General features: G+C 37.3%; 1 protein-coding gene across 3 annotated transcripts in view; it reads right to left on the bottom strand.

Annotated features, from left to right (window-relative positions):
- Positions 1-18,002, bottom strand: part of LOC123880932 (titin-like) — a 128,651-nt gene that overhangs the window by 77,379 nt on the left and 33,270 nt on the right. For all 3 annotated transcript variants that reach the window (XM_045929350.1, XM_045929351.1, XM_045929352.1), the window contains exon 7: positions 16,457-16,621. In XM_045929350.1, the coding sequence (XP_045785306.1) occupies positions 16,457-16,621 (165 nt within the window). The remainder of the gene's footprint in view (positions 1-16,456; positions 16,622-18,002) is intronic.

Genomic DNA, 18,002 nt, shown 5'->3' with positions numbered 1-18,002 from the left:
CAAGATGGACGTTGCCTAAATACATAATTATTTATTTAAAAATGATGTTTTGGAAAACTCATCAGATACTTTAGATCGTAGGCGCGGAATAGTCCAAGAAAATCAGTTCAGCCGTTTCAAAGTTATCAGGTCTTTTCGGTCTTTTCTAGTTACTGTAACCTTCACTTGTCGGGGGTGTTATAAATTTTTAATTTACACTTGTATTTTCAAAATCCTTACGTGTCTGAAAACCATTCTATCCTGCTAATTTTCGACATTGCACTAACATGCAAATCTTCGTTTGTAACATTCGAAACTTTTATGTTTATAATTTATGAAATCCTTACGTGTTTAAAAACGATTTTTTCCTCCTAATAATTTTTTACGCTACATGCAAATTGCTGCAATATAGCACTAAATAGAAGGCATGCTATAAAACGTGATGCAAGTTGCTTGCAACTAAAAAGTTATATCTTGTAACAACAAACAGGTTTCATCATAGGGGACAATACAATTCCGTTTCCGTAAAATCTCGTTGGGAACCGAAATGGAAGGATTAGGAGGTCCTTTATCACAGACGACGATGGGTGCGGGTACAAAGGCCGTAAATTGTCATTGTCAGCGGACTTCTTCGAAAAGAGAAGGTCGTAACGAACGACACCGTTTTGAATATTGGTCTGAAGATGTCTGATGCAATTAAAAACAGAACACAACAAATTCACAACATTTCGAAACACAAGTGTAAATTAAAAATTTTCAACACCCCCGACAAATCATTTTCAAATAAATAATTATGTATATCTAGGCAACGCCCATCTTGACAACTTGACATTTGTCAATTGACACTTGAATATTATGAACCTAAGGGTTATCTAACCTTCTTTTCTACAAGAAAACTAGAAAATAGCTGATAACTTTTAAACGGTTGAACCACTTTTTTTGGATTATAGCTAAGAACACTCTCGATCAAGCCACCTTTCAAACAAAAAAAACTAAATTAAAATCGGTTCATTCTTTTAGGCGCTACGATGCCACAGACAGATACACAGATACACAGATACACAGATACACAGACACACAGATACACAGACACACAGATACACAGATACACACGTCAAACTTATAACACCCTAAACATACAACTTTTTTGGGTCGGGGGTTAAAAAGATACAATTCTTGTGATTAATATGGGGATTGGCTGCCCAAACAAAATAAACAAAATGTAATAAATATAACGTATGAGGAAAGAACGTTAACGGAACGGTAAGCTTTAGGTTTCGTCGTTAAATTGGATCGCCTAAAAGTAAGTGCGCATCGATTTTATTGTATCAATCAGACTTCCAAAATGGATGAGGTTTGCAATTCGGCGCGTAAGTGTTTTTTAATCTAAGAAGTGATGGACACGATTTACAACTTTTGTGTGGCGTACCTCTACTTACTATATACCTAATAAATCCTAAGTAGTACTGATTGATTACTATATTATAATCATACCTATTTCCATATATATTTCATAGAACCATAATTTCAGTCGAATTGCACTTGTCTGCATTTCATTTGTGGCAGTGCATATGTTTACATTACCTTCATTCGTACAATACAAAAGCAAAACTAGATGAAACTTATAGAGCCCTTATACAAATACGGGCGTATTGAAAGACACGCGTTCACGTTTTTGTGGCGAGAAGACAGGGGTGGGGCAATACAGCAATAATTGTAATGATGTCAAAGCGGGGAGGGCTGCGCGCCTCTCGTGCTAAGGGCCTGGACAAAGCGCACCGTAGCAGCATGAAACAACACACTGAACACGAGTAGGCACCTATAGTTGGAGTGACAAAAAGCTATGACTTTGAACCGGCGAAGTGGGTGAGTTTTTGTTCTCAAGATTATTAGCCATGTTAACTACAACTAATATCTCTCTCTTCTCTCCAACTAAGCATAAAGTTTGTGCTAGAATGTGTACGACAATAGTGCAACGGGTGAGGGTTTGAACCGCTCAATCTACGCTTCATACAATGTTTCGTCTTAACTTCATCGAGCCGAGGCGGACCTGTTTTCGGCACGCGTCGTGTTTATCCAATCCTTTATGCCTTTTTATTACGAGGCACCCTCCCGCCACGCAGTGAGACCACTCGACTGAATATAATCACTGCTGCCTATTGTTTTGCACAATAATTTGCGGGCTCACTAAATAAATATTTTTTTCTACCAGACGACATTTCAATATATCGCAGATAGTTTTTAAAACACTTTTTACACATCACTCGATCAATATCGGTCCCGATAACTGCACCGCATTGGTATTTTGTCAAATAGGTAGGTATAATGACTTGCTTTTCACATTAGAAATATCCCGAGTTGTAAAAACTAATCATACTGTTAATCGGTGTTCCCGAAATACTTTTGAAATACTTACTACTTTAAATTTTAAAATACTTACTTAATGGAATCTGAAGCACAGAACCACACACCTAATTCGCTATAATCCGCCGAAACGGATAAATCTGTATGGCACAACGCGCAGCATGCAATAACGCCCGCTTTCCCACTACGTACTAAAGCAGGAAAAGCAAGTAATACACTTCAACACACAACACCACACAAATTTTCTAAAACACACTCAACATAAACACTCCCACACCATCCTCAGGAGATGTCCACAATGCACAATTGCAAATTATGTTTTTCATTGATATCAGTCAATTTCTCCTTCATATATACGTATTTTGTATTGATTAGTACGGTCGTTATCGAAGTTCACTTTTATCATACATATTATCTGACCCTTCTGACCCTCGGATACGACACGCACGAATACAACCCCAATACTAGGACTCACGAAGGTCAGTCGCCGGTCGATGCACAACCCAAACGAAACGCGCTACATATTTATGAGCCCATTATCGTAACGCGAACATAATAGATGACAGTCTGTCAAATTTGCATTAGAACATGATGATGATGACACATTCGCTAATGTCGGATGAAATAATTTGAATTTTAATTGCTGTTGACTGTCGATCTGAGGGATGAGAGCGATCATGTTAGTGGATAGTTTGAAGAGTCTTTACGCCTGCTCCTAGCAACTATTTTTTTATTAAAAATCTATCAGTTTTAACGGCTAAAAATATTTCTTTTCATCCACCATCCGATAGAATTGGCTACAATCAAGTCTGTCACCATCAGCAGTAGTCATAAAAGTTGGAAGTGACGTAGTTTCCAATCACAGGTATCGCGTCGATTGAAAAAGTTGAATCCAGGATCTGGACAAACAAACAAGAGACCAGGCAAAAGTTTACAACATATTACTACATTATTTTAACTCAAGATTAAACAACATGTTGTAAACTTTTGTTGCATAACATATTGTTACATATAGTTAGCGTCATTATTATTATGAACTGAAAGTCGTCCAACGCTGGGCATAGGTTTCTTGTAGAGACTTCCACATGCCACGGTCTTGCGCCGCCGCCGCCGCGCTCGCATCCTGAATTACATCCAGAATAGTTAGCAAAGTTAGCGGCCAGCCAGTCCTACAGCTTGCTACCACATTATGTTGAGGAGACAACTCAATGCAAAGTGTATTTGGTCACATTCCATCTGTTTAGATCTTTAATTTTAGTTTATTATTCACAAACTGTATTGTTTACGTCATGAAATAAAAAAATCTTTCTTTCTTTCAATATTAAACGTTAAATATATAACATTCATTGACACTATAAACATCACAAGTGTAAATTAAAAATTTATAACACCCCCGACGAGTGAAGCTTACAGTAACTAGAAAAGACCGAAAAGACCTGATAACTTTCAAACGGCTGAACTGATTTTCTTGGACTATTCCGCGCCTACTATCTAAAGTATCTGAGTTTTCCAAAACATCATTTTCAAATAAATAATTATGTATGTAGGCAACGTCCATCTTGACAGCTTGACATTTGTCAATTGACATCATATTATGAACCTAACGGTTATCTAACCTTCTTTTCTACAAGAAAACTAGAAAAGAGCTGATAACTCTTAAACGGTTGAACCAATTTTTTTGGATTATAGCTAAGAACACTCTCGATCAAGCAACCTTTCAAACAAAAAAAACTAAATTAAAATCGGTTCATTCGTTTAGGCGCTACGATGCCACAGACAGATACACAGATACACAGATACACACGTCAAACTTATAACACCCCTCTTTTTGGGTCGGGGGTTAAAAATAACAATGTAATATCTTTTTGATGCAACGTAAAGCATTGAACACTGTCGGTCGGTATGTTGCTTTGCATGTAAATTTGTAGCACCATCACCATCGGCCGCAGACTGCCCGACATGTCATATGGAGCGAGACTACGTACACTTTCGTAAAAAATAAAACAGAAAAACCGCTTACTTTCAACTGTTTCAACTAACTGGCTCGAGCACAGAAGTTAAATTAAATTATAAACATGTTTTGAAAACTCTTGCACCTTTCTCTGATAAGAAGTGACTGAATAATAAATATGATTTCTCCAAAAACAACGAATAGTTTTGAATCACATTTCTTTTAAATATAAAACCTTCTAGGTTCATTTGAAGTTTGTTGAAGTTCGAAGTCGTAAAACAATACTGAACGAAATCATCTCACTGCGTTGTCTGTTTTCAAGCGAACATCTCAAAAAGTGCTAACAATCTGGAATCATGTGCCAGAAGAAGGGTTACATATCAACACTTGGGGCACCCGTGCTAAGTCGGACCGACTAGTGCTTAGCTTTATATTATAGGAATTTTGTTAAATAACAGAAAAGCAAAAATAATAATAATTCAACCTTTTTAAATCTCACTTTCATTAAATTCTGCAATCCGAACATAAAATCGTTCAGTTTTATAACTTAGTATTAATATAGTGAAAATATATTTTAACTCTGGCAAGACCATCTAATTTCAAGAAAGAGAAAAGGGCCATACAATCTCCCGATCATAGATGCTAATGAGTCAGCCATAGACCACGGCTAGTTGAACAAGTAGACCAGAACACTTCTATTAATCAACATTCATTGTTTTTAGGTGCCGCTTTCGAGTATTTTATAAAATGACAGGCAATTTACGAAATAACTATAGCTATTTTCCAGTATTTAACTCTGTAATTGCGCAACGAGGCCCTAATAAACGAAACAAAATAAATAACGTCTAATAAGTAGTACTGAAGGTAATGTCGTTAGCGAACACACTTCATAGAAATAATTTTAAGTAATTTGGCAATTTTTGTGCGACTAGAAAAAACCGTTCAATAATTGGCTACAAATGTAAACGTTTAAATAAAATAGTTACTTAAAATTAGCTTAATTTAACGCTAAAACAGTAAATTACACGAAATCTGTTTACTGAAGCAATACAATCAATTTAAAAAAAAAAAAATCGGTGCAAAAGTTACTACTTTTTACAAGAAATTTTTTTGAAGAACTGATTGTTATCAATTAGTAATCAATGTAGACCAAAGGCGTCGATTAGACGATAGGTTTTGTTGTCAGTTTTGTCATGAGTGGCCGGTGACTGAAGGATAACATACCGTTAAATTAGAGTGAACTAGAGTGAGAATCTCTCGGTGTGATCTGTCAAATATTAGGCAAGGGGTGAAATCAAAGATATCTATTCGTTTAATCCGACATTCTCCCGTTTCGAGTTAGCGCGGGGGCTGTAATATTATCGATATTTTTTTTAAACCCCAAAACAATTTTTTTTTTGAAATTTTGTCTGTCTGTCTGTATGCGCATCACGCGAAAACTGCTGGACAGGTTTAAATGAAATTTGTTACAGTGGTAGCTGGCAGATACTCCGGGTTAACATATAGGGGAGATTGTATCCCGAAACATCAGACACCTTTGAGAACATTATGAATTCTCAGGCATGCGACTGTATTGTTAATGAATCGTTGCAAAAAATCGCCGTGGGCGATCTCCCTAAGTTGGCAGACATATCGACCGTAGTTCGAGTCAGATCAGTGTCAAGGTCAAAGTCCACGTTGTTGTAGACGCGGCTGCCAAGTAGACTAGTCACTTGTCAACACTCAACAGTCGACGGAATTCAAATGTCCGTTCTTATGGAATTACTGTTATTCTTGACTCTCCTTATTCGACCGTAATCAAGGGCCTGTGGAATAAACATCAAGTAAAATGATGAATAGTTTACGAGTCTTGGCTAACGTCGATAATAATTGATTTCGTCTAGTCTAGATACCCGTAGCAGAGTGAACTAGAGTGAGGGAACCTTCGGTTTGATCCTGAATCGACTATATATCAAATATTCGGCAATGGTGACGTAAAATCAGAGAAAAATAGGGCTACTTGAGGGTTACCTGCGTCAAATATGCTAACATTTGACGCCTACTCGTGACGTCAAAGCCTCGACGTTTTAAGTTTGTTATAAGTTCCCTAACTGCCGTGAACTGTGCTCGTAGGCCGTAGCACAGGACTGTAATTATAAAATAGAGATACTAGTTGAGACTTGAGAGGAATGTTCTACCAAGTAGACCGTCTAAATTTTTTCGGTTCTATTCCGTCATATTATGTTTTACTCCTGCGGATTGTTTGATTGAGTAGTTTCTTGGTTCTTTCGTTAGCTAAGGTTTTGCTCATCGTTCATCCGATTTATTTGAAACTTTGTACAGTTGTTAATTGGACTTGCGTGAAGGTATCTGACGTCGTAAATTCAACATGCAGAAGGTGGCGTGCGAGTCGCATTGAAACCAGTACAACGCTTTAGCATTAGCTTACATAAAAACAAAAGGACTTCAAATTGAAGGCAGCTCACCTTTGCCACTACATCTAAGTGTATAGGCTGAAAGTAATAGTAGGGAATGATAGAATAAATAAAGCCTAACCACCCTTCTAGCCTCTACAGAATACATAAGCACTACGTAGACTCGTAGAGATTTAAAGAGCACTTGGAACTTTTTATAATTTACATGTCCCGCTCATCCGCAGATGGTATACCGACAAGCGACTCATTGTAATTTAATGGCGCCGCTCGCTGTGGCTTGTCATCACACAATTCATGAAATTCCTGTTTGGACAGCCTGAAATATTTGCATGATAACGTCTACTGTCAGTTCCCTTGACATTAAAAGCTAAAATTTTAAAGCACCTACATTATTTCTTTATAATCGCTCTAGAGAGACCAATCTCAGTTTTCACTTTATAGTTTTATTACATGAGAGAGTACACAAAATCGTCAGTTTGTGATAGTAGAACACTTAATATTTTCTCTACTAATACTAACACTAAGCCGATTGAGCCATCAATCATCAATCATGCTATGAGTCCAGATTTCAATTTTTAATCGACTTAACATATCTAATGTACCTTTTTTAATTTAATGGTTTAACTGTATTGAACATTTACAAATAAGACTAGCTTAACTTTCTTAACTTCATTCATTCAGAATCTCTAAACAGTTCTCGTCTTACGAAGTGTTAAGCATGAACTTGACACTTCATTTTTAACACTTCGGAACTGACAAAACGCCAACCTTTTTTGAGTTTTGGCTCGATAGCCAAAACTCAAAAAAGGTTGGCGTTTTGTCAGTTCCGAAGGCACTCAGGCTGCGATCAGCCTGAGTGCCTTCATCCACAGTTCGCTTACTTACCTACTTCTCAGTTGATAAAATAAGTTAGAGGTACAAGTTTTGATCTTGAATTAATAACAGCCGTTGATCCACGGGAGTGATACTAAGCCTCGCACAGTAAACAAGAACGGACACACTCGTACATTTTACAGCACAATACGAACATAAACCAACAATTACGGAAGAGTGTTAGGACACCGTATAGTCAGATACGACGCCATCTAAATCGCAGTTAGGGCGACGGGGCTTATCAAGTACACCACGATCAATGGGCACAATGATATCGGTTAAATCAGTAGCGAGGTGTACAGGATTGGCCGTTTCATCATCAGTTTTATCGTCTGAACGATCGTTTCTTTTGTTTATAGCAGCTTAGACTTGCACAAACCGGTCATTTGTGCATTTTGAGCTGTCGTAGAAGTCTCGTAAAGAACTTACTCGTACTATAGAAATGACTCATTGAAGTGAGCGCGGAAAATGACGGAAACGTGTAGGTAAGAGCGGGAAAGAAATCCAGAAAAAAGAAGAAGCTGCCGTTGAGAAGATTGAACTTCTTTAAGCACAATGGCTGGTTCGAGCGATAGGAGCCAATATACACGTAGTCTAGATCTTTTCTTTATCTTTAATATAAACGTTGAACAACGAAACATTAAAATGCAAAAACGAGTTTTATCCAAGTCTAAATACGAGCCTGATTAGTCACAGATCGAAATGTTGATCTTTATTAGTAGTTTACCCTGGGAAATCGGCACACCTAAAGAGCAAAAAGTTTACTAAACGTTTTGATATACAAAATACAATTTGTCTTGAGGATGAAGCTTGGATTGATTTGTAAAGTCAGGCCATAAATGCATTGAAATGCTGTTTCGTTTACTTAATCAAAACAATAATATATCGAATGAATTATTTAGGTACGAATAGAAATATTCAAAAATGTAAAAATAAAACAGAAGGGTACAAAAAGTGTCAGTTGAAAATCGTCGCACGACTGAAGGCAAATAAAACAATACGTAGTCCGAAATTCGTATTAATACAACTTGGCTTTTATACACCAAAATATAGAGGTGAATTCTAAAGTATTTGGACAATGGAGGGTATAATCCGGACTGCCCCCGGGGTGAATTAGCGTCGACGCTTGGCCGGCCCAGTTCAAATATCAACTCCGTACTGTTTAAACGGCTAAAACTCATAATCCAATAAAGCTGTCATGTGTCCACTTTAATGGGCAAAAGGTGATCCCGTTTTAATTATAAATGTAAATATTGAAAACCGAGACAGTGTTAAAGTTAAGTAAGGGTAAGCATTTTTAGGTAGGTACAGTCAAAGGCCGTAAGTCGTAAGTCGCGTGGCACGGTTATGCACATGCGTTAGGTGTGTGTGGACTGTTTATAGAAAAAGGTCATAAGTGCGACAGGTTTTTGATGCATTAGTTCCGCGGAATCGCTACTCGAATTCTGAGGCCGACCGTACCTATTTTCAGCAATTACATAATGATAACAGATCATTGAGCTATTTTAACTAGGGTAAGCAGTGCTTTTCTGCCTTAAAGATGTGCACGTCACTGCGTACAGCTAATACGGTATACCACTGGGTCTAGAAATTTGAGATTTTGAACGTAGGTATACTCTGTAACGTAGACACCCCTTACAAAGGATTTTAGAATTTTGAAGCCGGGTCGAGTCAACTTTGCTGGTCAACTCACAAGTTAAGCTGATTCATAGCTCCATGGGTCGGCTGATCCTAAACAAAATCCACTTGTAAATTTTTTTTTTTTAAAGAATATTAGCCAAGTTTATCGTGATGACTGATGACTAATATTCCCCTTCCCCTCCAACTACGCGGAAAGCTTGTGCTGGGAGTAGGTACGACAATAGTGCAACGGGTGGGGTTTGAACCGGCGACTTTTCGAATTACAGTCCACTCCTTTAACCGTTGAACTATCCAGACTAAATTACTACTAAGCTATTCTTTAAAAAAGGGAACATTAGGAGATCATTTAGACATACCAATGTTTCTAGTATTCTACTTACGTAAAGGTTTACTACAATGTCGGTATATTTTACAGCAATTACTATGGCTTTACTTATTCCTAGAAGAAGCTAGTATGCGAAGGAATCCTATTACGGGTTTACTCTACGAGCGGCACCTTGTCTAGATATTGACAACAATAAATGGTCTAGGAACTAAAACCATGTATAACTGTAACTAAATAAAAAAAATTAATCGCTTCCGACATGAGCATGTTAGATCAACGTTTTATAAACCTGACATAAGACCATCTTCAGAGTTTGTAGACTATCTGCCTACATCCATCAGTCTGTATGCGTCATAGTAGGACAGGCATTTTGGACAGAGTAAAACCACCAAATCCAATTATTTTCCGCTACCTTCTGCAAGGTCGTCGTTCCAGCGGGCTGAAGGTCGTCTCATACTACGCTTACCACTCTAATCCAAAATACATCTTCCCCAGCGGACATTCTGCTACTCATCCAGGACACAATACTGAGCCCAAACTCGGTTAGTTATCAAGGAGTTAAATTGTCAGTAGACTAGTCAAATTCTTTTGGTCCAACCGAAGAACTGCAGTATCAGGTCAAAGTTGTCACTTTATCGAATTAAGTTTATATTCGATTCGATACGATGCCAAAAACAGATTAACGCCGCTCTCTTTGAATCGGAGGTGAAAATATATCTATTTTCTTCAAACTCGACCTTGAAGGTGCTTATAAAAGATATCAGACTAAGATCAATGAAATGAGTCATAATTCGTTTTAACTTCAAAATAAAAATAAGAATAATTAACGGTTTTTGTGGACTATCCTGCCTACATCCATCAGTCTGTATGCGTCATAGTAGGACAGGTATTTTGGACACAGTAAATACCACCAAACTCGATCCTCCAATAATTATTTTCCGCTACTTTCTGCAAGATCGTCGGTCCAGCGGGCTGAGGGTCGTCTCATACTACGCTTACCACTCTACTCCAAAATACATCTTCCCCAGCGGACATTCTGCTACTCATCCAGGACACAATACTGAGCCCAAACTCGGTTAGTTATCAAGGAGTTAAATTGTCAGTAGACTAGTCAAATTCTTCTGGTCCAACCGAAGAACTGCAGCATCAGGTCAAAGTTGTCACTTTATCGAATTAAGTTTATATTCGATTCGATACGATGCCAAAAACAGATTAACGCCGCTCTCTTTGAATCGGAGGTGAAAATATATCTATTTTCTTCTAACTCGACCTTGAAGGTGCTTATAAAAGATATCAGACTAAGATCAATGAAATGAGTCATAATTCGTTTTAACTTCAAAATAAAAATAAGAATAATTAACGGTTTTTTTACCTACGATTTTAATTATTTATTTACAATGTAAAAATATCAGTAGAGATTTTTTATAGGCAACGTTTCTATGCGCAAGTCCCACGTAATTTTAATAAAATTATTATTCATTTAAATTTTATCACAAAATATCTCAACAATGGAGTCTCTTTTAAAATTCATTCATAATAATGTGAATAAAAACTTGAATACAAAAACTGCTAACGCTATAAAAATGCAAATGATACCTACCTACTGTATTTAGGTTGCAACTTTACAAACGAGCACTTAAAAATATTTTTATTTTTTTGAAACGTGTCAATTTTTTTACGTTTGCTACTTGTTTACTTGGTAAACCTCCACTAAGTGGACAGACGATATCAAATGAAGCGCAGCGACCGTTATGGTGTGTGGAAATCTCTACAAGAGACATGCATATTTATATCGCACACCGAAAACAAACAATATGGCACTATCCAAGACTTGGCAGTTCCGCTTCTGAGTTCCAACTACCTATCATCAGCTGTATTTTGTAACTTTTGTTTTCAATGTGCGATATGTCCAGCAGTGGACAGTGCTTGTTCACATGTAAAGGTGGTAAACAAACATGACGACGCAATGTTGACATGTCAACGAAGCTCATTAGAAAGGCTTCACCAAGACGCGGGGAAGCCGGCTGCGATGGCCGGACGGAGGGGTCCGGGGGCGAAGTGAAAACAAAGTATCCAATTTCTCCACTTCCCCACTTCCGACGCAATTACGAAACAATATCGCGACGTTGCGGTGCGCCCGACCGCAGCCCGGCCTGAAATCTAGGCACAGTGCATCGCGGCTGTCTCGTTACGCTACATAAAATCGTCGATTATAAAATACGTTTTGGTTATTTTATGAGGATTTACCTCATTTAACCTATTTTAACTAATCCGTCAACATTGATGTTTTTCCTAATATTCATCATATATTTTTTTTAACTACTGATGAACGCGACTTCATACGCGTGGATTTAAGTTTTTAAAAATCCTGCGGGAACTCTTTGATCTTCCGGGATAAAAAGTAGCCTATGCCACTCTCGAGATCTTTAACTATACCCATGCAAATAACTTCATATCGTTGATTCTTTGTGACATGATTGAAGGACAAACCAACAAACAAACACACTTTCGCATTTATATAATAATATACCTAAACGGTAGTGATACTAGGTACCTAGTATCACACCTAGATAGATGTATTACCTAATGATAACAAGACTTACTCGTTGCGCTACTTAGAGTACGTTTTGCTTATTTTATGCGGATTTTTGCAAGACATATTTTAATTAATCCGATAAAAAAATTAAAGTTTTTTCTTCATAATCATGTTTAAAAAAAAATATTATTAATACTATGTATTACCTAATTATAGTTAAGTACCTATTAAAATTATTTTTTCCAGAAATCTAAGTAACGGTGCACAGCGGCTGAGTCGTTACACTACATAAAACTTGTTTTTGTTATTCAATGAATATTTTTGCCAGATCTATTTTAATAAATCTGAAAAGATTAAATTTTTCTTAATTTTCGTCATATTATTTAAATAATTTTACTAACTACCTAATAATGCCCGTTACTTCATCCATGTGGATTAAGGTTTTTCAAAATCCCGTGGGATCTCTGATTTTCCGAGATATAAAGTTGCCTATGTCACTCTCCAGGTCTTTAACTACTATACCTACCCACGCAAAAATCACATATAATATCGATTGCATTTATTGGGTATTGGGTATAGTTATATGGGTAGTGATAATATGTATTAATCACAACATTACTAAAATAATTATCCCTACGAGTTCACACACATTTCAGAGTCTAGACTCCATGCTCCATGGGATCTACAAATAACCACGATGAATAGATTGAAAAATAATAAAATTGCGTAACTGCGTGGTATTTATTTTAACGTTTAATTAGGGCAATAGCGAAATTAATTTTAAACGGGGTCAAATCCATGAGGTATTATTATACTATATTATTATACAAATGGGAAATTACAGCTGACTGTCCTCAAGTCTCAAGAGATATGCGACATAAATGGCAGTCAGGAAAAATTTACCAATGAGACTGGTTCAGTTTTCTATCCTCACACAATAATTTTTAAAACACCGATTCTATTTGTTGTTTTTTATAGCTCATCCCTTCTTGTCCGCTTTTCTTTGGAGGTCAACCATTCTTAGACTGCAACTAGTTAACACAAGACTACAAAGCTGTTTTACCGGCAAAGCCGCATCGATAAATTAGAATTCCGATATGCTGTGTGGAAGCCAAAACCGTGTAAAGATCTCTTCTATACATGCCATAACACATTCCAGTTTAGACAGCTTTATCATTTTGCATCAGCACGCCTATTGCTTATCGCAGTGAACCTGTAATTTAGTTAAACCACTACACAAGGAGTCCAAAAATTACTGCGTTATGTCTTGTCCTGGTCCATGCTACGACTATCGTTGTCGATCAACGAGATTTGCTGCTTATAACTTCATCCTGGAGTTATCTATTAACAAAAGATATAAAGGCTCGTTTGTTGAACGTTGTACACCTGCTGGTGCTGCTGATTTTATAAATCTGTCAAGTTAAATACTACTTAGTAAATAAAGATTATCGAAAGTTCAATCTCCTGAAAATGAAACTAAATACGGAATCAAACGAATGTTTACTGATCATAAACAAAGACAAGAGACTAAAGTAAATATAAGTAACACGATATTTTCATTAAATATGTAATCGAGGCGAATAAACTATTAGTTTCTCTTAGGGGACATCACTCTGTGTAACTTGAGCTAGAAATTACCGCGGCTACTCATATAGAGTCTATTCATACGACAGACTTGGTTGAGTAGTGCAGACAGCGGGGCATATCGGAAAAATATGTCTTCGAATATCAGGAACTAAATTTTCTTTTGTCGAAATATTCGAAAAATCTATAACATGTCCCTTGAAATTGTACTTGGGACTGCGATATAATGTTTTTAAAGATGATAGGTTTGATTTTTTTTGTCAAAACATTCCAAAAAATCTATAAATATTTCGCTTGAAACTGTACCTGGGACTGCGATAGATTGTTTTGGAAGATTAGTTTGAGCTTGATGAATGTCGAGAATCATGCCTAGTTTGAAAATGCTGACGAGGCCTAGGTTGAAGAAGACTCTTGACTCTTGAAACGTTGCAAGAAACTTGGACACGTATGCGATTAATTTGGGTGATCATTATTTTATTACAAAAATACTTCTTGTTTGTGGCACGACTGGGACTTGGACTTAGGCGCTCGCACAATAGATCTACCTTGATATCGTTTGTAGTGTTCATTTACAAAATAGTACCCTAACTACTGTGGTTTTCCATTCGAAATTAGTCTCAAAAACCTTTAATCATCACTGTAACACCACAATCCAAACGAAACAATGGCAAAAGTGGCATACAACTCCCCCTCAGTGCAAGTGCCACAATGAAAAACCCTTACATTTATGCGACAACAAAAATCTGTTGAGCAACATAAAAGCTTTTCGCCTTGAGCGTTGCGATCCATTAAAGACACTTTACAAAGACTTGAAGGGCGCCTAAGTTACGCTAACCACAATGGGGAGAACTACACAACTCGACGTTGCAGACTTCGGGAAGACATGTGTTTTAAACTTTTAAACGCGAGCGCTCTTGTTTATTTGGCAATAGAAGATACAAAATGCAAGGATAATGCTTATCATCACTAACATCTGATAACAGTCGAAAGCATATAGTGGTAAAAACAATGTTTATGTGAAATAGATAAATATTAAACCCCCCTTCCCCCCCCCCCCCGAACTTACAGGTTTTTGGTTTCATTATCTCCATTTAACCACATCGACGTGACTTGGCAAAAATTTAGCATAATCATGTGGCTTTTAACATGAATAACATGAATATGCTGAATCTAGATTGAAACTGGTTTAGATGATAGTTGACCTACAATTCGCTAAAAAGACTCTATATTTCTAGTAATTTCTTCTTTTATTCCTTCTGTTACATTTACCTATAACAACCCTAGATATCAAAAGAGCATCTTGCTGCTTTCGATTGACCTACACGAATAAGCGTTGATCAGCAATATGTGGCTATAAAATCAGCTCATTTTTGAAATCAAGTTAGTCGTTCTGATGACTAGCAAAATTGATACCAAGTTTCGGACCCGTTTATAGCCTGCCGGTCTGGCTAGCTACAAAGCTACCCCACCTAAAGACCCTTTTGAGGACCGCGGACGAGTGAGCAAAGTCAATATAGAAGTGAGAATTGTATCTACAAAAGAACTTAAATAAAATAAATAGATAAGTGTCCTGCTTTACTCACATGTTTAGTCGGCGTAAGCCCGACTAGTTTCCTATCCAGGGTCCTTTTTCATAGGGACTCAGCTCGCAAACGCGTCGCGGTTGAGACTGGTTCAATAAAAGTTTCGGGCTTGTGTTATTTTTATGCACTTTTTATGACAACTGAGCGAACGGGACCGATATTTCGCTTCTGATTTATGACTCTTGATTTGATTTTTGCCAGCGTTGTGTGCTATCGCGTCAATCGATCGACAACCGATATAATAACATCTTGAAAAGTCAGTAACCTTAAAACTTCACAAGGGTTTAAGTAGCTGCCCGTTCTGTCCCTTCTCAAATTTCCACTAAGCATAAACGTCACAAAATGTTAAGACCCTTTTCACCCATACTTGTAAAGATTCAGTGATGGTATAGGAAGGTATATACCGCTTTAGTTGTATGGGTATGTCGATGTTTTCTTCGGGTATCTGGACAAGGTCATGTATTTAGATATATGACAAACAAATACCTAATTAAATATGGAATACCAGCACCGCTGGCTGGGTTGCACGAACGGGTTTGGTCCAACCACTAGACGATGCGTGAACATAACCTCTTATTAATTTTCACAGGATTAAAGCCCATTTGTAACGACACGGGTGCTTTAAATACTAAAGTAGGGGCAGTTCGTAAACAAACCGTTAACCTTTGTTTATTATTATTCCATACTTTGTTATAAGCCGTTAAGTAGGTGGTAATCCTATCGATTAGTCTGTCTCGAACCGTGAACTTAAGCTACAAGTTCATTTGCTATAAATGTATGGTTATGCAACTTTCTTATCAGAAACCTGAAGCGGTTAACGCTATTTATAGAAGTGACATAAGTGAAGAGGCATTTAGCAGCGTGCGAGAACTTGACAAGGATAAAACTCTATAATATGGTTATTGCTACGATTACTTGCTTTATTTACATAGATACAATATTATATTACAATATTATATTAGTTATATTAGAGTCATAGCAGACATGATGCCTTTTGCGTCGACGATCAGCGATTTAGGTAGTTTTAGTACGAAACGTAAATAATAATAAGAGATCGACATAGCGCGCAGGAGCAATCTCTTGCTGTAGGTATACTTTGACTGAATATGGGCTAAATAACAGCTACTTTTCCATTCCATTTTATTAATTTGAATACTTAAATTCACTCATGCCCCTTGAATAACCCCATCTTAGAAAGGCACTTACCTCGGTCATTGCACAGCTGTTTGTAGACGGACAACGCCACAGCGTCCTCACTGAGGACATCCCACAGCCCGTCGCAGCCCACCACCACGAAGTCCTCGTCCCCATCCAGCTCCACCACCACTATCTCGGGCCGCGCGGTCACATACGGCTTGTATTGCGCGTCACCTGAAAACAAACCGTTCAATGAACATCCCCTTTCTCTCTGCATCGTATTCCTCATTGTTGAGGGTCATGATCACTTAATGGTAGGAGTTTTCTCGGCGGTGGGTTCTCAGGCTGAGATCTATAGAACGCACTTTGACTTTGCTCAGACTTAAGTTACTGTTAAAATGAGACAGCGTTATACCGCTGGTATAAATCTGTCTCATTTTAACTGAAACTTAAGTCTAAACAAAGTCAAAGTGCTCTCTATAGATTTCAACCTCAGATCCTTCCGCATAGAACTCGAATATGAGAACAAGATTTCGAGTCTTAGGTTTTTACAGATAGTGATCGAGTCCAGTGAGTGAATCGGGATCGACGGCTTAACTTGCTCTCTCCGAGGTACGCGCGCGCCGTGCCGCCTGTAGTACTTACATAGGTACATACCGAAGCTACTTTTTTGCAAAAAATCAAAGAATTCCCATGGGATAAAAACCTAAGCCTACCGGACAAAGTCATCAACTAGTTTAAGATAATCAGTCAAGTGTGAGTCGGATTTGTAAGATGGGGGTCTCTGGATTTTGTGCCATGGCTTAGGTCTAGCTTTGCATCTTGTGGAACACTCTTTTTGATAGAGATCAAAGCAAAAGTGTTCTTGGGACTGAGTTAATAAAGTTTTATTTTTCCTTTTAAAATATGGAACTCCACAAAAAAAACTTAAAATGTTGAAACGAGGTTTTTACCACCTATTCAATCGGTCATGAATCAAATTTATACAAGAACGTGAATCATAATAGCAAGGCGTCTAACTACGAATAAAAAATATTGCGTTCCAGATAAAGTAGCGAACCAGTATAAAAACTCAACTCCAGCAAGTACCTACATAAAAAATGCTTCTCATTGGAAAAAGAATCTAGGTATCTACTGCACAAAACCTAAACTAAATCTGTTAAGAATCAAATCAGAGCGAACGGCAGTTTGCAGCTTTAAATTGAAATAAGTTTAAGAGGGGTCTCTCCGTCACTCGCTTCATACAAACGTAGTTCCAATTTCATTTGAATATTAAGCAACCAAAGTCCATGAAATTTTGCAGACATATTCTAGAAACTAATATCTATGTCTGTGGTTTTCCAGATTTCTGTTAAAATATTCGGTTTCAAAGTTACGCGGTCTTAAAAATTTACATACAAATCTTTGAGCCCCTGTAATTTTAAAACTACATATTTTTAGAAAAATCTAAAACACCACAGACACAGATATTAGTTTCTAGAATATGTCTGCAAAATTTCATGGACTTTGGTTGCTTAATATTCAAATGAAATTGGAACTACGATTGTATGAAGCGAGTGACGGAGAGAGCCCTGTTAAGATCTATTGTAACAGAAATGTCTGAGTTTTCTTTCAA

Source organism: Maniola jurtina, chromosome 3 (assembly GCF_905333055.1).
Source record: "Maniola jurtina chromosome 3, ilManJurt1.1, whole genome shotgun sequence".
Taxonomy (NCBI): domain Eukaryota; kingdom Metazoa; phylum Arthropoda; class Insecta; order Lepidoptera; family Nymphalidae; genus Maniola; species Maniola jurtina.
This window is presented reverse-complemented; position numbering and strand designations above follow the sequence as displayed.